Below are 23,614 nucleotides of genomic sequence, written 5' to 3'. Positions count from 1 at the left end.
CATTCTTGGTCTGGGCTCAGTCCTTGTTTATCTGGCCATTGCCTTGGTAGCAGCTCTTCCTTCTGTCCTTCAAGGCCATTCCCTCTTCCCTTGTCAGCCCTTTGAGGTAGACCAGACTAGGAAACCAAAGTCATGCAGGCTAATATTATTCTTATTGTAAAGCTATAGTAACAGAAACCTGCAAGTCTGAATGTGCTCCTTCCCTTTGTGTGAACTAGGGAGAGACCTGTCTAAGACATTTTTCAAGTTATATTCTTGCTCTGGGCTCAATCCTCGTTTATCTGGCCATTGCCTTGGTAGCAGCTCTTCCTTCTGTCCTTCAAGGCCATTCCCTCTGTTCTCTACAGGGATTGATTTCTATATCCTCCAACCCAACTTATGGGAGAGCTTCACTTTTTAAAAAGAGGCATTCACGCATGCCACCACCAGACCAAGTTGTATCAGTCATAAGGACAAGAAATTATTCTGGATAAACGAAAGGATTCATCTGGACTTACCTGTTCCCATAGTTGCTTTGGGGCTTATCCCTGCAAGTAGGTCATGAATGCAATCACACCCCCTTGCTTGTATTTTCTAGAAAATGGCCATCCTTTATGGCCATCATGACTAGAGGCTACTGCTAATTGTTCCTTCCATGAACTTCTCAAATCCCCTTTTAAAGTTGTTAAATTTGGTGGCTTCTCCTCCACCTTCTGGTGATCCTCTTGAAGCATATAGGAAGGTGTGCCGGTCTGGAAGGTGACAGCCTCAATCCAAAATAGTTTGGCTTCCTTGATGGTACCACTCAGGCCAAATAAGACACCTTTAGAATACAGGTGAACCTTCCTATTTGCTTCAAGGGGATCAAACTCAGGGACTGAAGAATCAGCATTTGTACACTAACAAGGTTAGTCCCCTCCAAGGGGAAAACCTGAAACTTTCAAAAATCAAAAGGTGAATTGTGGAATTACATAAAACCAGGTCGTGATGTGTACTTTGGTTTAAAAACCCTTGCTCTCTTTGGGCAGGGAGACTGGGTATGGCTGAAGAAACTGGAGACTAGAGTGACCGGTGATCGGAGGCACCCTGCTACCTGTGTGCTCACCAAGGTAAGGAGGGAGGGAGAGAGCGATCCCCCCCATGCACACATATTAACCTATATATGTGTCAGGCCTAGCCCAAGGAACTCCAAGAGACCATGCCAATTCAGCCCAGTTATGTTTATTAGCTACAACCTCTAGCAAGAATCTTCCCAGACTGAAACCCCATCTCCCAAAGTCCTCCAGCCACAACAGTGTGAATTCCTCAGGGAGGTGCCAGTCTCATCCTCTTGTTCCTCCCACGCGGTTCTGGCGAGCTAAGAAAATGTTTATCTCCCTGAGCTTGGCCTTCATAATTCCATTCCATCACAATATGTGTGATTCTGCAAATGTCTTCTCCATGCTCCCACCCTGTTGCCCTCTCACATGCTCACCTAGTGAGCTGCCTTTTTGCACCCTAAAAAAACACACACCAGACGCTCAACCCTTCAGAGCAACAGAAGGTCCAGAAATGTTCTGAAACGTTGCCGCAGCAGCTCTGACGGTGCTGCTTTCCTTTGGATTCCTGCCCTGAGCTGGGAGGCTGGAATCGGAGCCCTCAACAGCCCCCTTCAGAGGCACCTGCAGAATCAGAGGCCTTCACCAAAAGGACAAAAGCGGGTTTATGCTGTCGCATCACAAGCACAGCCGCTTTCATAGGTGCCTGTAGCACCCTGATGCACCTTGAAAGGATTTTGGTTTCCATTTTGATGGCCCAGGGCTGCTTTTTCAATTTCCCCCTTGATCCCCCCCGTGGATGCCTCTGGCCCCAACTGTGTGACCCCACTGCCTTTTGACCATTTGAGGCTGGATTTCGCTGGCATTTTCAGTCTATCGAGTCATGATTTCCTATTGATTTAGCCTTCTCCAGGTAGATGGCAGCACCAAAACCTTGACCAATCTCAAAGGCCTAACCAGGGTTAAACTTGGTTAATGCTTGGGTGGGAGATGACTAGGAAATCCCAGGGCTGTAGGTTAGACCAAAATGGTTTAGAAGAAGACAGTGGCATACCACTTCTGTATCATTGACCCTAAAATTACCATAGACGCATTCATGAAGTCACCAAGAGTTACTTTAGGCTGGCCCCCATCAGATTGGTAATCCAGTATCAGCATTCAAAGAAGGCATGGTGACTTTGAGTCCTTTCCTTATGCATTATTGAATTTCTTTCTAGTTTTGAGCCTGCAGTCCCCTAAACGGAAAGGGGAGAGACTGACTGAACATGGAAGGACATCCAATCAACAAATCTCGCATGCATTTTAAATCCTAGGCTCATACATTTGCAAAATAATTCAGCTCCTTGGCCACCACTGCCTATTCTAATATTTAGATGCTCTTCATAGATGGCCAGACTGATACCTCCTACGCCATCTCCCAAACAGAAGAACATAAACATGGAAGAAGATCAGGCCAAGACCCATCTTCTTCCAGCCTTGTTTCTTACGTTGGCCAACCAAATGCCTCCAGGAGGCAGAAATAGATTGGTTTCCCAACCTTCTTCTTCTGCAACTGGTACTTGAAAGCCTCCTGAGACATCTTTAATGTACACCGTGCTCCCTAATTTATCCATTCCTCCTGGAAAGGCATCCCTTAGTGGCCATCCCCCCATCTTGTAGTTCCACAGGTGATGTACATGCTTTCTTATATCTCCTTGTTCTCTTCCTTTTTATGTATCCTTGTGGATTTGTCTCCAGATGAGGGACCTACGCCATGAAAATGTGAACCCGTTCCTAGGTCTTTTATCCGACACGGGTCTTTCTGCAGTTGTGATGGAATTCTGCTCCAGGGGAAGTCTAGAGGACTTGCTGCAAAACATTGACATAAAGTTAGACTGGATGTTTAAATCATCTCTTTTGATGGATTTAATTAAAGTAAGTCTCTTCCTTGTCTCTTACTTTGCTGTCACAAAAGAGGATTGAACGTCTCTTTCATCCAGATGCAAAATTTGGTGCTGTGTGTCCTGCAGATGAGATAGTGTTTCTCAACCTTGGGAACTTTAAGATGTATGGACTTCAACTCCCAGAATTCCCCAGCCAGCCTTGCTGGCTGGGGAATTCTGGGAGTTGAAGTCTACACATCTTAAAGTTCTCAAGGTTGAGAAACACTGAGATAGGTTATCCAGAAGAGAACTAGATGTCGTTCTGAAACCAGAAAAATCCCAGATGAGTATTAAGAGTCCCCTTTGGTGCTACAACTCTCAGGTTAGGATTTTAACCAGAGGTGGGCACCAATGACATTTGAAATTCTCTGCCCAATTTGTGAGTAGAGTTTTGCTAACCATTTCTTCAGGAAAGGCCTTTCCCTTGTTGGTGACTGTAGCATTGCTAGGCAAAATATCCAGTGGGACAAATTTCATCCTAAATCTTACCATCGGATTCAGCGGGAGTGTGGGAAGGCTGCCGAGTGAATTGCACAAAGGAAATCTGGATGTTCACACGTACTCTTTCCCCCCTTTGTACCTAAATAAGAATAAGAACACCTCGCTTTGCATCTAAAGAATTCTCTGCAATTTCCCTTTCCTCTCCTCTGAAGGCAGTTTCAAAAACCATTTCTCTGTGGGTGGGAATTGATAGAAGGAAATTCTGTACCCAGGACTAGTTTTGACTTCTGCTTGCAAACCATTCTGAAAATTTTGCACCAAATTGACATATATAGTTAAAACAAACAATAGTTTGTTTGTTTTAACTATACATATTGACATATATATAGTTTGTAGTTTTAACTTTTTAGTTTCAATTTGAACCTTTTGTCGTTTTTAACTTGTATACATTTTTAAAGATTTTATCGTTTTTTACTTTATATACACCGCCTGGAGTCACTTGTACCGTGAGATGGGCGGCATATATAAATTTGAAAATAAATTACAAAAAATAAAAGAAACAAAACTAAAAATGCAGCGTTCGTTCTTCTCTGTTAGGTTAAGCCAGGAAATCTCAAGAAGCAGGCTTCCTGGGGCAACGGGGAAAGGGGGATTTTTTTTTTAAAAAAAGAAGAATTAGCAGCAGGCATGTTTGATTGGCATCATCCTGCAGGAATTGATGGTTTTTTTGGGTGAGAAGTGAATGCCTTTGCCCCCTCTCTTGCGGCTAAGGTTTTAAAGGGCCATGGCTGGAGAAATATTTGAGACCTGGATCTGAAGGCCAAAAAGTGCTTTGCAGAACATAGGGGCATTTACACAACATTTGTTGCGTGCAACTCCTTAAACGGGTTGTGTCTTTTGCTGAATTTCTGCAGTTTCCCCTTCTGCCATCCAAAAAGGCACGTTTGGTTTGCCTACATACCGTGAAGCTCCTACCTCTTTGAATCCAAAGCTTGATCCGAAGCGATCTGCTGTCTTGTCCTGTCTGCATGATACTTTAACACTGAAGTTCTTTTGTTATTTCTTGGTTCTGAATGATTTGCTTTCCTCTAAAAAGGGAAGTAGTTTACTATTTAAAAATCCTGCTTTACGGTGAAGGCTTTGAGCCTAGAAAAAAATGATCTATAGAAATAAAGCAGTTCCAAGGAGTTAAAGATGCTCAAGTAGCTTACGGATAGCCAACAGTCCTGCTTAAGGCAGCTTTCAGACTTGCAAACGGACCCTGAAATTTTTGGATGTGGCTCCAGTTTCTTTCAGCAGAGGAAACAACGATATATGTAAGAATTCATCATATTAACCAAATTTAATACATCAAATGCAAATTTGACTCCGTTTGAATTTAAATGAAAGGAGTCACAGGAGGTGTCAATGCAATCATGGCCACCATCTTGACTTTCTTGACACTGGATGGTTCTGGGGTCAAATAACATTTAAATATTGTCTTACCCCTGCTAGTTTCTTTGTCCCATGTTTCCTAATTTTGGAGTGTGACCCGCGCCCCAGCCATCCACTCCAGTGAGCATGGCCTCCATAAAAGCGAGTTTGCCTCTTGTCCTAAATGGTCTTCGTGCCTGTTAAGGCTGAAGGAAGATTTGCACCCTGCTGCCAGCTGAGCTAAAACCCAGCGACCATCTTGAGGGGCTGTTTCTGAAGGTTGATTTTGTTCCCCCTTTCATGTTTCTTCTATTTGCCAAGAGGAAAATTTGCCAAGCAATTTTTCTGTTCCAGGGAATGAAATACTTACACAGCCAGAATGTCAGCCACGGGCGCCTCAAATCCCGCAACTGTGTGGTGGACGGACGGTTTGTGCTGAAAATCACCGACTACGGCTACGGCGAGCTCCTGGCAGCCCAGGGCATCCGTCAGGTTGAGACCCCCCCAGAAGGTAAACTGGGGCTCCCTAGCGCTTGGCCTGCCTTCCTCTCATAGAGCATTTCGCTGAATTTCCCATAAGTGGAATTCCGGAGGGATATTTCGCGTTTACTTCATTTTGAGGATACCAGGGAATAGAGAAAGAGGCTGAGAAGAGACAGATCATGGAGGTAGAAGAGACCAGTGAGGTCTTCTAGCCTAACCCCTGCCTGGTGCAGGATCCACTGGAGCATCTCTGATAGAGGAGAACCTGGCCTCTCTTTGAAGACATCAAGGAGGGGAGGGAGAGGGAGGGAGGGAGGGAGGGAGGGAGGAAGGAAGGGGAAGGGGAAGGGGAAGGGGAAGGGGGGAGGGGAAGGGAAGGAATGAGGGAGGACCGAGAGAGAAAGGAAAGGATTTTAATTATCCTCTACCCTCATGTTTTTAATGCCCTTAAATTCAGCCAGAAGAAAAACCATCATAGAAGTTTGAATGAGTGAATGAATGAATAAATTTCAATCCCAGAATGTTTTGCAGAGATGTTGTGGTAATTAAACAAGGATCAAACTGATTCAAATTTGCAGTGCAGTGAGAACTGAACCTATAGTTATAAATCACTATCCAACTTTTTCATCTGCATTGTAGACATAGGCTTAAAAAGGGCAATTATGCCAGAATCTCCCTGCAACCGGTTGCTGACTAACCGGGTCTTTGTTCTGGTTTTCCAGAATTGCTCTGGACCGCTCCTGAATTACTGAGAGACTCCGAGGTGGACCCCAAAGGCACCTTTAAAGGTGATGTGTTTAGTTTTGCCATTATCCTGCAAGAAGTCATTCTTCGGGGGCCCCCCTATTGCATGTTGGAAATACCAGCTGAAGGTGAGCAATCGTGCTATTCAAAGTTTCTGCAGCTCCTAAATGCACCACCGCCTTGCACTTTTCCACTGAACAGAAGCAGGAAACACAAAAATGAGGGTGCTGCATTGTGGACTAAGGATGTATGCAGAAAAAGAAATGGTATATGTCATTGTGAGTTCATTAAGGTGGAGTCTCTTTGAAGGACTTGAAATGCTTCTTCCCAGCTTTCTCACCACCTGGGCTAAGTAGTCCGTCTGGGCTGTGCTCAGATTGGTTTGTCTAGACCTTGAGTCTCAGCTGACTGCTCTATCTATGAGAAACTGGTATTTTGAGCCTCTGGTGTTGTTCCCAATGCCCTTCTGAGCTGTGCTCATGTACTGGCCAACATGGTCCTGTAGCTTGGTGGCTAGGATGCCTGATAGGACTTTCCATGTTGTGGGGAGGCAAGTTATTGGCTGGTAACTGGGTGGTGCTGTTCCCTTGTGGGGGTCTTTCATGATCAGCACTGTCCTTCCTTGGGTTAGCCAGTCGGGGTGGGAGCCTGCTGCTAGCAGCTGGTTCATCTGTGCTGCTAGGTGTTCATGCATTGCTGTTAGTTGCTTTAGCCAGTAGGTGTGGATCATGTCCAGACCAGGTGCTTTCCAGCTCCTCGTGTTCTTGACCGCAGTTGGATGTCTGCTACTGTGATGGTGACTGGTTCCTGTTCTGGGAAATTGCTGTGGTTTGCTTTCAGGTCCTGCAGCCACTTTGCACTGGCGTTATGTGTCTTCTCTTTCTCCCATATGTTCTTCCAGTACTGCTCAGTTTCTGCTGCTGATGGCTCTGCTGTTGCACTGCAGTTGGGAGGACCCCTTGGATGGTTCTTTGGAGAACGGGGCATTTATCTTCTTGGCCTCTGCTTCTCTGGTGTATCTCCTTAGCTTAGTGCTGTGAGCCTTTGTTTAGCAGACTCTAGGGCTTCAGATGAAGTCAGGCCCATGTATTTTTTCAGTAGCCGGGTCTTTTCCTTAATCTCCACACCCTTCTGTAGTTCTTTTTGGCCTTACCTGATCCGCCATCTGGGGAGGCCACGCAGAGCCCTCATGACAATCCCTACTACCACCATAACTCAAAACTCAAACCAATGAATACAGCCATTGTAATCCTGGAGATGCTTGGGTACAAGATCAAGAAGAACAGCAGTACGTACCCGCCCTCCCTGGAAAATGAGGTTGGAGGCTAAGATCAAGGCAACTCAGAGAGAAGTCAGTCAGCTGGTGGAACTGCAGAAGGGTGTGGAGATTAATCAATTATAAGTTGAGTTATCACTCTAAGGACACCCTAAGGCGACCCGTATGGTCAGGTTCATACAACACATTTAAATTGGTTACTGAATTAAATCATTTTATTGATTTGTTTGCTTTCTCATTCTATTGATTTAGAGGTCCAACTCTACAAGACTATGAATTTTCTCAAGTCATTGAAACTTAAACTAACCCAGTGGGCTCATTTTGCACAGCATTCCAAGCCAGGGTCACCTTAACCAAAAATTATACTAATTAAGCATTGCATGTCATGTAAATTCAGATTCTGGATCTTTTACTGACCTGGTGAAGCCTGTTACGTGAACCACTCCAATAACTGTGTTTGCCCAACACCTTTAACCGGTATGCTGAACTAACCCATTTTCTGTGTCCAAGCACCACGGAAAGCTGTAGTGTATGTTCTCTTGGGAAGGGGGAATTATTAGTGAGTGAACATCTGATGAAAGGGCATTCTTTGTGACTTCTCTTTGGCCCAGAGATTATAAGCAAGTTGAAGATTCCCCTGCCTTTGTTTCGTCCAAGTGTTCCTCTGGAAAATACCCCTTTGGAATATATCCAGCTGATGAAGCAGTGCTGGAGTGAAGTGCCAAATCGAAGACCAACGTTTGACAAGGTTTTTGAACAGGTTAGGACTTGTTATGTTTGCCCCATCAGCCAGGTTAGTTGGAATTTCGTGATGTATCTCATAGCTGGAGAGCCCTCCTTTGCCAATTGCCACCTGGAGTGCTAGATCCAGTTCCAGGCACTGAAGTCTAGCAAGGACAATGATGAACAAGTTCAGAGGAAAGCTACCAAGATGGTGAGGGGACGAGAAACAAAGTCCGATCAAGAACAGTGAAAGCTTCTGGATGGGTTTTGCTTGAAGAAGAGAAGACTCAGCCCCTGAGGAGCAATACCATGGGAATCTTCAGCTATCTCAAAGGGTTGCTTATTGTTCTTGGTCACCTTGGAGGGCAGGGGCTGAAGCTATCAGGAGGGAGATGCAGGTTGGGCATTAGGGGGAATTTATTGGTGGTAAGAACTGTCAGCCAGTGGAACAGGCTGAGACATGAAGTTAAGAATTCTCCTTCACTAGAGGTCTTCAGAGAAGTTGGATGGTCATCTGTCAGAGATGGTTCTAGTGCAGTGTTTCTCAACCTTGGGAGCTTTCAGATGTGTGGACTTCAACTCCCAGAATTCCCCAGCCAGCATGGCTGGCTGGGGAATTCTGGGAGTTGAAGTCCACACATCTGAAAGCTCCCAAGGTTGAGAAACGCTGGTCTAGTGGATTCTGCACTGAGAGGGGCAGGACTTGTTTCTGGTCATCTGCAGATTTAACCTATAACAGCTAAATTTTGTCTAGTTGACGGATCAACGTTGCACCCCAAAATCCATCCTTAATTCCTTCCCCCCCCAGTTCAAAACAATCAACAAAGGAAAACGGATGAATATCATTGACTCCATGCTGCGGATGTTAGAAAAGTATTCCAGCAATCTTGAAGAATTAATCAGAGAGAGAACGGAAGAATTGGAGATGGAAAAGCAGAAGACGGAGAAACTGCTGTCTCAGATCCTTCCTTTGTAAGTGCAAAACAATCAGCCTCTCCTGTAGATACTGTGTAGATTCTGGTTTGCAAAATGAATAACTTTACCTTACAGGATGTTTTGTTTCTTCCATTCTCCCCCACCCCACCCCTGCCCACCAAAAATACAGATAAAGACTGAGATATAGAAACAGAGATATGGACTAGTGGAGAAGATTTGTAGCTCAGGGTTGGACGGTTGGATTTGTGGTGTTCTCTGAGCCTGCTTTTCTTCTTGCAGACATTTCATTACCAGGCTAGGTAACATCATCAGTGCAAGGGAGAGTGGGGTTTGCTGGTGGCTAATATATAATAACTTGTCTCATCAGCCTTGAGTGGGGAATTGTTTCTTCCTTGATTGTTCTTTGAATGGGGTGTACAAGCTACTACATCTCAACAGTCAGCGAACATCTGTCCCTGATGCACTGATGATGTTACCTAGCCTGGTAATGAAACATCTGCAAGAAGAAAACAAGAGCAGAGAACACCAAGAACTCCAACAAGCAGAGATGTATTGTACTTATCCTTCTGCAAATTTTGGGCTAGAACGCTGGAGGTAGAATAATTCTGGGCCTCATTCATTAACTTTCAAAACGTGTGTTTGTTTGTTTTTAACCCCATGGACCTCAAATGGCTACTCTCTTCCATTCATTTCATCCTCTTAACGACCCTGTGAGATAGGTTGGGCTGAATTATAAAGACTGTCAGATTTCCAACAGAGGTGAATATGTGTAGCTCAGGGTTGAACTGTGGAGTCCTTGGGGTTCTCTGAGCTTGGTTCTTTTCTTGCAAACGTTTCATTACCCAGCTAGGTAACATCTTCAGTGCTAGAATGGGATGGGGTTTGCTCTCTGTTTATATACTGTGGCATGCCCTGCCAGATTTCCCTCCTCGCAGTCTAAACTAAATACAGTTCATCCAAGAACCAAGAGTCTAGGATTAGATGAATCCCTGATTAATAGTATTTATTAGAAAGAGGATTAATCTTACAACCCAAGAATTCCAGCTAGTACCTTACTTTCAAATAAGCTACCTTTATATAGGTGATTTCTGATGGCAAAACTGTTGTCTGTTTCTTCCTCTTGTTGGTGGTGGTGTTTTTTTGATGTAAAGGGCTGGAAGCTTGCATCTTTGGTGAAGACAGGGCAGTCTGCATCTGTTCACTGATTTGGGAACTACGGGGCTCTTATCAGAAAGTCATTGCAGATAAAAATTGCAGCCCGTGTGCGCATGTGCTAGTGTTCACCATCTTCCAGCCACCCCTGTATTGCCTTAGATCAGTGTTTCTCAACGTTGGCGGTTTTAAGATGTGTGGACTTCAACACCCAGAATTGAATAGGAATTCTGGGAGTTGAAGTCCACACATCTTAAAACCGCCAACGTTGAGAAACACTGCCTCAGATGGTTCTCTTCCTTCTCAAGTGGTCCAGATGACTTCCTAGTGCTGTTTCAGGTCAGTGGCAGAAACGCTGAAAACAGGAGCCTCTGTTGAGCCAGAATATTTTGAAGAGGTCACCATTTACTTCAGTGACATCATTGGCTTCACCACCATGTGCACCCTCTGCGAGCCTATTGAAATTGTGGACCTCCTCAATGACCTCTACACTCTCTTTGATGCCATCATAGGTCACCATGATGTTTACAAGGTATGTCTCAGGTGCTCATGCGTTTGAGTTGGAGCAAAGTTATGCCAAACTCTGCTTCCCCTTGGCCTCCATTCAGGGTCAAGCCTTGAATGCATCCTCTGCAGTTTTCTTGGCAACAAGACAAAAGGAGTTTGTGATGGCCTTCTTCTGGAATGGCTTTTGATTCTTCAGTCTGGCCTGTGGCCTTGGGATTTGCTGGTGTCCCCCCTTCAAGTCCAGGTTGGATCCTGCTTAGGTGCTAGAGATGTGGACAAAACCTTATCGAAAGATGAAGATCCTCTTTACCTCAAAGGGGCAAAAAATTAGCCTATGGTCAACCCGTGGTTGCCAGTGCATATTTTTCCACCCCCAGACTCTCTTCTGATTCCTCCAATTTTCACACTCTTGGGGGTGGATGATGGGTTGCAGTGTGTGTGAAAAGATACCTTCAATCTCATTAACCCCAACACCACCATCACTACCCAAAAAAAATGGAGCAACCATTTGGGCCCCATTAACTCTGGTGACTTCTCTCTGGTTGTTTAACCCAGGTTTTTTAAAACATGGGACCCTACAATTCTGCAAGCATTTGATGCAATTCTGTGAGAGACTAAGAGGGGAAAAAAACAGTTTACTCAAACAAGACAGTTTTCTATCCCTAGAGCTTTGCCCCTTGAGCAGAGGCTCTGGGACTTTTTTTCCTCCCCAGTTAACTGAGTTCTGCAGCCTGAAAAAGTTTGCGAACTCCAGGTTTAATCTTAAATAAGGCTGCCTGTCTTTATCAGTAGAAGGTGCTATAATACTGAAAAAATGAATTTCTATATCACAGCGCTCCCTGCTGAAGAAGGGAAAAATGGCACCTTTGTGTTTTTGGGAAATCTTCCTGCTACCAAAACGGAAGAGAATTAAAATAAGAAAATTAAGTCATAAATACATGATAAAATGATATAACAAAACCCAGAATAAACGTCTAACAAAAGAAAAGTATTTTCACTAATTTCCTAAGAGCAGAGAGATCCTACAGTTTGGGGGAAATCCAATACTGAATTATTTTTCCTTGCTAAGGAATATTCAAACAGAAGAGAGCAGGAAATTGCACTCCTGTTTGGCTGATGGAGGAGAGAGGAGCAAGATCAGCTCTGCTTTGGATGAAAAAAAGTGATCTTTAAAAATCATTGCATCGCTTAAAAAAATTTCATATTAAGCTATATCACTATATTATTGTGGTATAAAATATTATATACTTTGGCGGGAAAAAACCTAGCCTATTATATAATCACCTAGATCCCAAAACCAAAAAGAAAAAAATAACGAACTCTATTGCATACTGCCTAGAAAACAGAAGGAAAAAAAAATAGAAAACGAGAACAACACCAAAAAGACAATTAAACAACTAAAAGACAAAGAAACAAAAGAAACAAGAGAAAACCTTCACATTATCTACAAATGCAGAAATAAAAACGAGGGAAAAGCCAATGACCGAATGTCTAGCTATTCAAATATCGAAATTATATCAGCTTTTCAATTTCATCAAGAAGATTCCCTTTTTAAAAGAGTGGATCAGATCTAGACTGTAAGAGGTCTTCTGTCACCTCCAGCCAGTGTTTCTCAACCTTGGAAGCTTGAAGATGTGTGGACTTCAACTCCCAGAATTCCCCAGCCAGCCATGCTGGCTGGGGAATTCTGGGAGTTGAAGTCCACACATCTTCAAGTTGCCAAGATTGAGAAATACTGCCTCCAGCTTTTATTTTCCCTTAGAAATATAAATACTATCTTGATTTGCAGGTGGAGACCATTGGTGACGCTTACATGGTGGCGTCAGGGCTTCCGAAACGCAACGGCCACAGGCATGCGGCTGAGATAGCCAACATGGCTCTGGATATCCTCAGTTCAGTGGGAGCTTTCAAAGTGAAACACATCCCTAATTTGCCTATTAAGATACGAATGGGGCTGCATTCAGGTATCAAAGTTTATTTCTTCCTGCTCGGTCTGATCTAGTATGTGAGGAGCTTTGATTCTGGTATCAAATGTAGTAAGGCCTTACATTTCACTCACCAGTTTTTTTGTTGCGGCTGCTTGTTTCTGGGAAATGGATGTTGGTGTGCATACCCTGGACACAATTCTTCGCTTCAAGTTCAAATCCTGATTTGACTCCCACACTTATTTTCAAGCGGTGGGTAAGGAATAATGCAAAACGCATTGCGGTGAGATAGGAACCTAAATCCATAGTTGTTTAAAAAAGCTAAATCCACTCTTTTTCAGTCATCATAATTTTATTGGGACCAGTCATCACAAAATAGCATTGAAAATTTTGGATGCTCTAGAACTCTTCATTAGGTGAAATATTAGAAAAAGCAAGTACTGGAGAGAAACACAAAAGGCCCCAGATTGGGCTAAATGTTTCAGGTATGAAATCTGCAGTTCATAATCAGTATCAGATAGAGATCTTCCTCCTTCCTTCCTTCCTTCCTTCCTTCCTTCCTTCCTTCCTTCCTTCCTTCCTTCCTTCCTTCCTTCCTTCCTTCCTTCCTTCCTTCCTTCCTTCCTTCCTTCCTTCCTTCCTTCCTTCCTTCCTTCCTTCCTTCTGCATATTAGCCCTTCCCCATGGCTAAAGCAGAGGGAAGAGGTGAAATTCAGAGAGAAATGTTTGGAGCAGGCTTCATTTCAGTGTTTAGTTGTGTTGTTACTGTCCAGTCATTCAAATCTTCCAGTTCTTTGTGACCTGACGGACATCATTTCTCTGGGACTGCCTGTCCATAACTGCTTCTCTGAGTTCTTCAAAGCTCATATCTGAGACACTTAAAATCTTGCTAACTTTTCTTCTGTCAGCCTCTTTTTTTTTATTGCCTTTCATTTTCCCAGCATCAGAGGCTTTCCATTGCCTCTTGCCTTCGTGCGATGTCCCCAAAATATTTAAGTTTTAGCTTCATTAGTAGTGCCCTCTGTGAGCATTCTGCCTTTACTTCATCAAGGCTTGAACCCTCCTCCTTCTCCTTCTCCTTCTCCTTCTCCTTCTCCTTCTCCTTCTCCTTCTCCTTCTCCTTCTCCTTCTCCTTCTCCTTCTCCTCCTCCTCCTCCTCTTCCTCTTCCTCTTCCTCTTCCTACCCCATATCTGTACATTGAGGAGTGGGGAAGACACATGGCTTTCAATTAGTTTTTAAAGAGCAAGTGCCTTCACTTTGGGATAAGAGAACCCACCAGCAAATAAAATACAGTTTGTCTGTGTGATTTGCTAATCATATTTCCAGGCCCCAGGATGACAGCCTGGGTGGGCTATGGCTTTGCCAAGGTTTGAAGAGTTGGGCTCTTCTTTTCAACAACCAGCCATTTGGACAGTTTCTCACGTTTTCTCCAAACGGTTTGATGTCTGGGTTTGGCCTGGTTTGATACTTGAGAATGGATAACTTGTCATCGTTTAGCTCCTGGACCTTTGATGCTCTGCTGGCATTTTAACCCCAGAGGCCATCCAAGCTGAATTGGTCCATGGGAAAAATAACTGGGTAATCTTGAAGAGTATTTCATCTCACTCGTGTGGAGTGCTCTTGACATATGGGCTATCTGAAAGCATTTTGCAGCCGTCATGCAACAACAGTGAATATTCAGCATTTGACAAGATTTAGTAGCTGACACAAAATGGCGCCTTATTAGACATTCCGTAGATGACATGCATGGAGTGGCCATTACTATTTAGTAACTAATTAAAATGAATGCTTTCTTGAATTTATTCTGGCTGTTGTATCATGAGGAAGTCATTTTGGGTGCCACGTGAAAAGGCAAGATAAAAATCTAACTAATACAAGCGTAAGGAAATCAGTATCCGGTGTGGGTCAAAGCAATTGAGAGAAGCTAATAAGGGAATGTTGAGAAGAATGCAATAGTCTTCATTTCAAGTCTTAATTTAAGGAGGGTGGATTTCAGCTGAATATTAGAAGCATTTTAAGGGGAGGAGGAGTCTGAGAGTGGAATTAAATACCTGAAAAAGAGGGAAATCCCAGAATTCCCCCAGCCCGCAAGGAATTCTGGGAGCTGAAGTCCACACATCTTAAAGCTGCCAAGGTTGAGAAATACTGGACTAGATAACATCCAATATTCGTTTCTAAATTGAAACCCTTTGGATATTAAAGGAATAGTGGTGCTGTGTGTAAGCGGGCAGCCATAGAATTTGACATCATGAATAAACACAAATCAATATTCCTACTCAAATGGGAAATCACTACCGTTCATTTATTCATTTTTAGGATTTATATAGCCACCCATCTCATTCTTGTGACTCTGGGCAGCTCCAATCTCAGCATTCCTTAAAACCAAGAATTCCTAAAAGAAGATTGCAATAAATCTGAAGTCCCTAACACTATAGTCCAACTTAACCCTACGTGACTCTTGGGGAAAACTTTGTTTTGGCTTAGCAAAACCCAGATTCATCCAATGTTTTTCTCCTGGCTGTTTTGTTCTCTAGGCCCGTGTGCTGCAGGAGTGGTGGGTCTCACCATGCCCAGGTACTGTCTGTTTGGAGACACAGTGAACACGGCTTCACGGATAGAGTCCACCGGATTGCGTAAGGGCTTGGGGGTCTGTCAAGACAAGGTTGCTATGGGGCTGCATGCAAAACCCGTGGTCTGAAGAAGGCCTGCCCAGTGGTTGATCCAGTAAAATAACACAGCTTTAGCCTCCCATCCAGCTGGTGTGACTATGTATGGATCAAAGTAAAGGCCTGCAGTTGAAATGGAGACATCAGTTGATAAAAATTCCCAACCAGCCCACAGAGAGATAAACCATCACGATGAGTCTGCTGCCTTCTGGTAAACAGATGTTTTGCAACTAGGCACACCCACCATGGCAGCCATATTTGGTGAACCCATAAGTCTCCCATCGTAGCCATTTCATGAGTGTGCCCCCCACAGTCTCACCACTTCCTGGTGGTATGGGAGCCCTTTCTGGGTTTTTTTGGGGGGGGGGTTGGGAGAGGCTCCTGTACAGCCTTCCTCAACAGAAGGTTGTCCAGATTTCTGGACTAAGCCACCCATCGATTCCAGGGCACATCTGGAGGCCCCAGGTTGGAAAATTCTGCCTTGCTTGCAGATTTAAAGCCATCTATCTATGGCCTTGTGACCTGTTTAACAATGGAAAACAAAAGCAGGATTAATAGGTAGGAAACGTGGCAAACTATTTGCTCGCGTCTCCACGTTGCAGCTAGGAACAAATTCTTTTCTCTCTTGCTTTCGAACGTATGCACAAGAGACATGACAAGGTTTGATATATGCATTTTCTTTCTTGTTAAAAAAACAAAAAACCTTCAGCATTCAGGATTCACATCAGCCAAAATACAATGAAGATACTTCACAATCTTAAAGAAGGTTACAAAATGGATTTCAGGGGGAAGACAGAGCTGAAGGTAAGAACCATAACCCAGCAAGTGGTTTGGGGTGGAGAGAAGTCGTGACATCTCCTGGCTAACTTCATTAGCGTGCCAGAAAGCAGATTTTTTTTTTTTAAGACAACAGCTTGTTGGGCAGCACAAAGAAAGAATATTAAAATGCATTTTATTAGGGGAGATTGTTTGCTGGTATTGGGTACCCTGAGCAAAATTGCAGACAAAAAATATGCCAGTATTTAGAGAAAGACGTACCAAAAGGCACACACACCGTAGGGTGAATTAAGAAAAAAAACAAATGTCAAAGCTTTTGTAAATATTTCATACTTTGAATCAGCCTGGCTCTCTGAATCAATTTCTTTTGCATCTAAATTGATTCTGAGCAATCGAGACATGGTTTGTGCATTTTGAAGATCTGAATCGGTGGAATCTGGTTTTGGGAGTCCAACTGGATTGATTCAGGTCCAATCACTGTTTAAATCACTCTGAACGTTCAACCCAAATACAGCCCAATTTGCTTATCTCTTTCACAAAAATGAGAGACTGAAATGGATAGATTGGCCCATCCTTATTTCCAGGGAAGGTTGAGAAATTCAGCTGGAATGCTGCTATTTAAGTAGTTTTGACAAGACACAGGAAAGCTTTAAGGCTTAAATGGTTTTATACCAAGTTTTCGTTCTGGTCTGCAGTGGAAAAGTAGAAGAGGCAGAGTTTCATGTCAGAGGCATGCTGGTTTGATTTCTGGAGTCTTCAATCAGAAATAGCTGGGAAAATAAATATTTCTAGTCTGGGACTGTTGAAGAACTCCTGGTCTCAGATTGGATAATGTTGAAGGAAGCTGAAAATAATTCAGTGAACTTTTGGACTTTTTACGGGAAACAGAAAAAAAACAAAATTATGATATATGGATTTGATGATCAGTCAAATTAACAGACTATGCAAAACATGTACGTTAAGACGTAGTTTTAGAATAAGAGGTTATTTTATGTTTCATTTATATCTGCTGTATAAGAAGTTGGAAGTCATTCTTTTTGTATTTCTGTTTTTCTTCTCTTTTTCTATTTTCCATCACTTTTGTTTTCTTTCTTTATCTCTAGCTTCCTTTTTTTTTCTTGATCATTAGTTTGTATTGTTATCTTTCTGCTTTTTAAAATTTAATAAAAAAAATAATTCAGTGAAAAGGAAGAAGAGGGCAATGTTTAAAAAGAAAGCCCAAATCCACTTTTTGCAACTCCTTTGCCAAATTGACATTTTGACATAATGCAACAGGAATAGATCAACTTTTGGAGCCGGGGTGGTGAGACCGTGTGGTGGGCACACTCACAAAATGGCTACCATGGGAGACTTCTCTGTTCGCTGTATAGGACTGCTGTGATGTCTAGAAAACATGGAATGGAGTGGTGGGCTTTCAACTAATTCTCAAGTTGCCCCTGATTTCTCTGTATGCTGAGAATATTTTTTTTGAAGCCAGGTGGGAGCATGGAAGGTAGTGATCTCCAAAAATTGTGTTTGGGGTCACAGATCCCACATTGCCCAGCCATGAGCAGCTTCGATTGCACCACTGTGGTCTTCATCTCAGCTTATTTGACCATATCCTGTGGATACCCCTGCAGAAAAATAAATAATAACAAGCGTTTTAAAAATATCCCTTGGACACTCACAACAGAATAAAGAACCCCACCCCAGGTATTCCCCAAAAGATCTCTGGAAACTGATCTCTTGACCAGCTTTTGGAAGGCTAACAAAGTGGGCTAACTAGGACTAGCTTAAGGAAGAAGGCTGTTTCACAGTTTGGGGTGGGCCATCATAGAAATACACTACTTCTGACTCCAAGACCCCTCACTTCATAAGGGGTGGGGGGAACCAGAGCAGATACCTGGATTGGGCGGATTGATTCTGGTTGGAGGAGATGCTCCTCAAACTACCGTGGGGACGGCAATCCATATGGAGCGTAGACCGACACCTTGCATTGCACTCGGAGACCCCTTGGTCACCAGCACCGTCTCTCCTGAAAGATAGTCATGGCTTGACCAACTTCTAAGAGTGATCACTGTTGTTTTTGATAGCCCCCTGGAAACAGACTCATTTTCTGGTCTGTTTGTTTTGTATCTGCTGGGATGAAGCTGCTCCTCCAAACTGCAGATCAGGATGGACAATGAATTGGGGAAGAGATCCAACGTTCTGCTCTCTAATTTGACCAAAAGTGTGCCTCACTCTGGAGCCCTAGGCCCCTCCAGAAAGCCACTCTATGTGCCTGGTTCTGAGGAGCACGGTGCAGTTGTGATGTCTGCTTGTGCAGACTGCCTCTCACAATGTGTCACTCGGATGTCCAAAGATGTGCAAGGGCTGGAGAGGGGCAGTGGCAGAGGCATTCCTGTGAAGGTAAAGCGGTGCATGATGTGCTGGAATGGTGGGGTCTCCTATTTCAAGGGACTAATCCTCTTGACTTGCCCCTGAATTTGTGCATTGGAGGGGACATAACCATTAAAACTCAATAATGGGCTATTCCCTCCCTTCCCACCTTGCAGAAATGAATGAATGAATGAACGAATTTGATTTCTACAATTTATATGGTCACCCATCTCATAGCCAAGACTCTGGGCAGAGTACAAAAGGAAAGTTAACAATAATTATACCTAATTATAAAAAAATACCTAATAATAAATGTCCAAAATTGCAGAAATCCTTTCCCAACTTGACTTTCAGGACAACTGCCCAATGTCGCTGGGAGTCAAGCGGCAGATGACGATGACGACGATGACGATGATGGCAGATGGCAGTTAGATGTTTAGACTGGATTTGGCATTTTTATCCACTTATCAATTATGATCATGATTCTAATTCTTATTATTGAAATTGGCTATGGAATGGAATGGAACCTGTTGAGGAAAAAAACCCTTCACGTTTTCCAGAATTGATCTGGGTGGACCATTGGGGGGGGGGTCAGATCAAACTTTGCTTTGCCAAGCTCTTTCAAGCTGAGTCCGGATTCGGTTGGATAGCAGATATCTGTTTCCCAACTGCATCAATATTCTGATTCTTATTTATTGCCTTATGGTGGTGGTGTTTTTCCCTTTTCTCTTGAGTGATGAGTTCTTTTTTTAAAAATTCTTTTTTTGTGTATTTGTTTGACAATGGGCTGTCTTATAAAACATAACTGATTTTTTTAAAAAAGCTTAAATATTAATAAAATGCGACAATTCTAAAAAAAAAAAAAAAAAACCTAAAACTATTCTGATGGATTTCCGTACCCCTTTTGTAGGGCAAAGGTTTGGAAGACACGTACTGGTTAGTAGGCAAAAAGGGATTCACCAAGGCGCTTCCCCACCCTCCAGAAATAAAACCTGGGTAAGGACGACGATGATGATGATGAAGAAGAAGTATAGCTGGCTGGGGAATTCTGGGAATTGAAGTCCGTACATCTTAAAGCTGCTAAGGTTGAGAAACATTGCACTAAGACCTGAAATCAAGCAACCAAACCAAGTTAACAGAGTTACCATGTCATGCAAATGCATATTTATTACTAGACTTTATTAATCTGTTATGTGAAGATGGTCAATTTTTTATGTCTTAGGGCTGTGAACCATTTTCCCCCCATTTTGATTCTCCGTTCATTTTTTTAAAAAATTTTTTCTCAGAAGATACTAATTAAAATGGCAAGCATGTGGGTAACAGTTTGGTTTATTCTCATTCTTTTCATATTTTCATTGACTTTGATTGTTTTGCTATTTGTTACGGTACAGTCAATAATGACTTGATGACACATAATCAATTAGTCAATGGCGGAGTTAGGCTGCCATGACTTCAATCAACCTTAATGGCTGCCATTCTATTTACCCAGAATGCCCTGTACCTTTTCTCAACCCAGACTATTCCGGGGGGGTGGGGGGAATAGGGACCAGCACAAATGATAACCTTTATTGTTAATTTTTTCCTCCCACAATATTGCAGGGCAACTGCCCAGAACAGCCACAAAATAGAGTTCAGCAGCCACCACTGTAGATCAAGAAGAACTTTCCACCTCCAACTCACCCAAATGTTCATGGAAATATCAGGCAATTCTGTGTAGTTATCTGGGCTCTTTGTTTCAGAGCTGATAAAAATAGAACTAATTTAACCATATTTGATTCATATTCAAACACACTCCTGTTATCTCAGAGTAGAAATCCGAAGGGGGGTAGCATCTTACTGATGTTGTATGGAAATTATGTAGGATTGGCCCTGGTAAGTACTTGCTATGAGACCACCAAGGACTTCAGGGGCTATGTGCTAGAGTGGGAAGGAAGGAAGGAAGGAAGGAAGGAAGGAAGGAAGGAAGGAAGGAAGGAAGGAAGGAAGGAAGGAAGGAAGGGAGGAAGGGTCTCAGAAAGCAGTGACAAATCATTTTCATATTGCTGCCAAGAAAATGATGAGGAAGTGTCATTTGGTCACCAAAAATTGACTCAAAATAGACTTAAGAAAATGTGGACACCTTTGGGCATTTCCACAGGGTCAGCTTTGCTATCTCTCTAACATCCCCAAACCTTCAGCGCTATTACCATAAAGCCCGTGACTGTCTTAAGGAAAGGCCAGAGCTGACCTCTGCCCCATTCACCTGACCAAGGAGAAAGGACAGCCCTCTTGTCCCCATTTTTCTCCATGTTTAATCAGGGCAAGAAAACCACTGAGAAAACATCTAGTTTAGATGGCAAAAGTCTGTTGCCAGTTGTGAAGGCCCTATGGTGCTATGGTGCCTTCACAGTTAAGGTGAAATTCCCATCAGTAGGGAAGGAATACACACACACACCAGCCTTGCAGAGCTCAACCTGTTGAAATTGACTTGCTGAGTTGGAGGAACATTGGCTTGGCTGCCCATCAAGGGTGACTTATCTCACATAGAAGGGTCCTTCATGGCAATAGATCTTTGTAGAGGTTGAAGGAAGATGAGTAGAGGGTCTTCTTACATCCTCCTCACCATGCTCCAATTCTGTGAAGTCCTCATAGGCCTCCTAAACCTGACTTTTGTTCTCTGATTGCTCCTCTTTGTTCACAGACAACCATGGCAAGAAATAGTCACCCGAGAAATTAAGGCTGCTATGAAGGTTTCCAGGAGGAAGTTCATGGGCAAGCAGAGCAGAGAGCTGTAAATGGGTGGAGCACAGAGAGGAACGCCTGTCCACCCTCCAAACCCTTGTTCTTTTCTGAGAAATCAGGCTTAAGCATCTGACCAAAATGAAATATTCACTGAAAACATTTGATTGTGTCATGTTGTTTCTTGAATCACGTCTTGGTGGATCAGTATAGCTTTTATGGATTGAGAAATTGTGGGGAGGCTGGGAAAGGAATGGAAGAGGGAATGGATATAAGCCATCAAGAGATAGAAGGTGAGATCATCGGCAGCTGATCTCATAAATGGCAACCCAGCCCAGATGGGACAAAGCCTGGGAAGAAGCTTTTCAAGTCCCTCAAAAAGAAAAAGTCCTCTTGTAGTTTCCAAGCTTCTGTATTTACCCCAGGACTAGCATGAAAAATATCCTGAAATCTGTATAGTTCTTGCTTCGTTAGTCTTGCCCAGTAGTGTGGGGCTTGATCAATGTTTGCTTCTGGTTTGAAATGGCTTGATGGATCTGGAACACATATCAGGGCAGTTGGCTCAGGGCAATATGCTGACTTTCTGAGACTGGAGAACATGTTGCTCTGGGTGACAACAGGTAACACCCCTTATATACCTGAGGTAGAGTTATGCCTGAGGAGGAAATCTGAGCCTGGTTCAGAAGGGCTGACCCAATGAATGCAAAACAAAGTATAAAACAAGTAAACAAAATTCATGGACCTTCCTTCCTTCCTTCCTTCCTTCCTTCCTTCCTTCCTTCCTTCCTTCCTTCCTTCCTTCCTTCCTTCCTTCCTTCCTTCCCAATTCCACTCTGGGTGATCACAACAATAAAACAGCATACACACAACAAAACACAGAAAGTTCTCCCAAACAAGTACTGTATAAAATAACTACAGAATCATCACAAGATGGAATGTAGCTTTGTGATTCATGTTTCTCCATTTTCCAATATTACGGTTTACTGATTTGGAGGGAGGCAACGTCCATATTTTTAAGCTGAGTTCAGCCAGGTGAGATTTGCTGCTGTGTTTCAAAAACCTGCAATTGCTAATTGGTTCACCACAACCTATGGACTGATCTCTGCTGTGTTAAAACTTCATTTCCATGAGCAAAGAGGGAGAAGCAACACATCACTGAATTCAGTACTTTGCAGAGATACAGTACTGTGCAAAAGTTTTAGGCAGGTGTGAAAAAAATGCTGTAAAGTAAGAATGCTTTCAAAAATATGTACGTGACCAAGAATTTTTCATATTTCTTCCCCAAAGCTTTTTACAGCTAGGAGTATGAGCCATGTTTGAAGAAATGCGTCAGATTTCCCGCAACCTCTTAGACAAAATGAAAAATGATCTTTGGTGTAATTCGATGGGTGTGAAAGGCCATCTGTGCCCAGGTTTTGATGATGCTTTGATGATGGAGCTGAACTTATTTTTGTTGGCTGCTGATTTCAGAGCCCTTCCAGGGCAGAGTCAGATAATGACAGAGTTCGGGAGAGAAAGAGATTTTAGTCTTGAATGTGAAGAAAACTAAGTCTCCATCAACCCTCCACCAGTTTCTGAAATTAAACCCCTTAATTTTAACTGAGTGGTTAAGCAAGAATGGTTCCCATACATACAATATATCAGGCAGCGTGGCCAATAAAACCACTTATAACATGGCTTTAAAGGGGGCCTGAATGCTTATAAATATCACAAATTAGCAAATGTACAAAAAAAGGGGAATCAGAAATCAATAGGTTTTTTTCAATATTATTATTACTTCCTTTTCTCTATCTCTTTTTTCTATTTTTCAGGGATTTAAATTTTGTTAAATTTGCTTCATCTCTTATTTCCTTTTATTAACATATAAACACATATATTTGATTTCAATCAAGCTCACAGCCCTGATGCAGCCAACATGGACACAAGGTTTGCACAAGCCTCCTTTCTTAGTTCCTTTCGGATCTAACTAATTTTACAGCTAAAGAGAGATTTTCTGAGCAGCAGGATAAGAAAATGCCACTTGGTGAGTTGACGTTCTTTCTGGATTACAAAAGGAAAAAAAAATAAAAGATTTAAGAATTTAAAAACTTTTGGCAGAAAGCTTAACAAGGAATGGATATAAGAAAGTTTAAAGTGGATAAAGGGGATAGTTATTTTGAAAGATTATTTTTTGGTGAATGTGCTTTTGAATTAAAAAAGACAAACCAGACCTTTGTGGGAATGTTTTTTGTTTACTATTAAGAGTGCAGACAATTGGTGGATTCTACAAAATGAAAGATAAAGGTAATATGAGCCAGACTGTGATCTGACTGTAACTACGGAGTGTCATTTGAGACAAAAGTATTAAGGGCACAGGAAGACAAAAGTAGAAAAATAAGGGGAAGTTTGCCTTTTCTCTTTCCCTTGCAATGGAGACACTTTCACTTTTGGATTATAATATTACAATGGCAACCACCAGAAAAGTGGCCAAAATAGCAAAGGGGAGCAGAGGATCACTAGAGCAACCTGCAGAGAGAGGAATTACACCAGATTTGCTTCAGAAGATGTTTGAGGAAC

At 42.7% G+C, this 23,614-nt stretch overlaps 1 protein-coding gene across 1 annotated transcript in view; it reads left to right on the top strand.

Moving 5' to 3' along the window:
• The window catches only part of LOC103062751 (retinal guanylyl cyclase 2), a 39,196-nt gene extending 18,082 nt beyond the window's left edge, over window positions 1–21,114 (top strand). The window contains exons 7-18 of the mRNA XM_088140886.1: window positions 1,008–1,088; window positions 2,754–2,930; window positions 5,147–5,303; window positions 5,998–6,147; window positions 7,907–8,055; window positions 8,827–8,990; window positions 10,446–10,638; window positions 12,403–12,577; window positions 15,074–15,172; window positions 15,915–16,009; window positions 19,251–19,336; window positions 21,021–21,114. Of these exons, the coding sequence (XP_087997012.1) occupies window positions 1,008–1,088; window positions 2,754–2,930; window positions 5,147–5,303; window positions 5,998–6,147; window positions 7,907–8,055; window positions 8,827–8,990; window positions 10,446–10,638; window positions 12,403–12,577; window positions 15,074–15,172; window positions 15,915–16,009; window positions 19,251–19,336; window positions 21,021–21,114 (1,620 nt within the window). The remainder of the gene's footprint in view (window positions 1–1,007; window positions 1,089–2,753; window positions 2,931–5,146; window positions 5,304–5,997; window positions 6,148–7,906; window positions 8,056–8,826; window positions 8,991–10,445; window positions 10,639–12,402; window positions 12,578–15,073; window positions 15,173–15,914; window positions 16,010–19,250; window positions 19,337–21,020) is intronic.
• The last annotated feature ends 2,500 nt before the right edge of the window (window positions 21,115–23,614 follow it).

Source organism: Python bivittatus, unplaced genomic scaffold (genome assembly GCF_059951505.1).
Source record: "Python bivittatus isolate LINGU-HERP-01145 unplaced genomic scaffold, Pbiv_v1 ctg000340_np1212, whole genome shotgun sequence".
NCBI classification, from domain to species: domain Eukaryota; kingdom Metazoa; phylum Chordata; class Lepidosauria; order Squamata; family Pythonidae; genus Python; species Python bivittatus.
The sequence above is the reverse complement of the archived record's forward strand: the minus strand, read 5'-3'. Positions and strand labels throughout refer to the sequence as shown.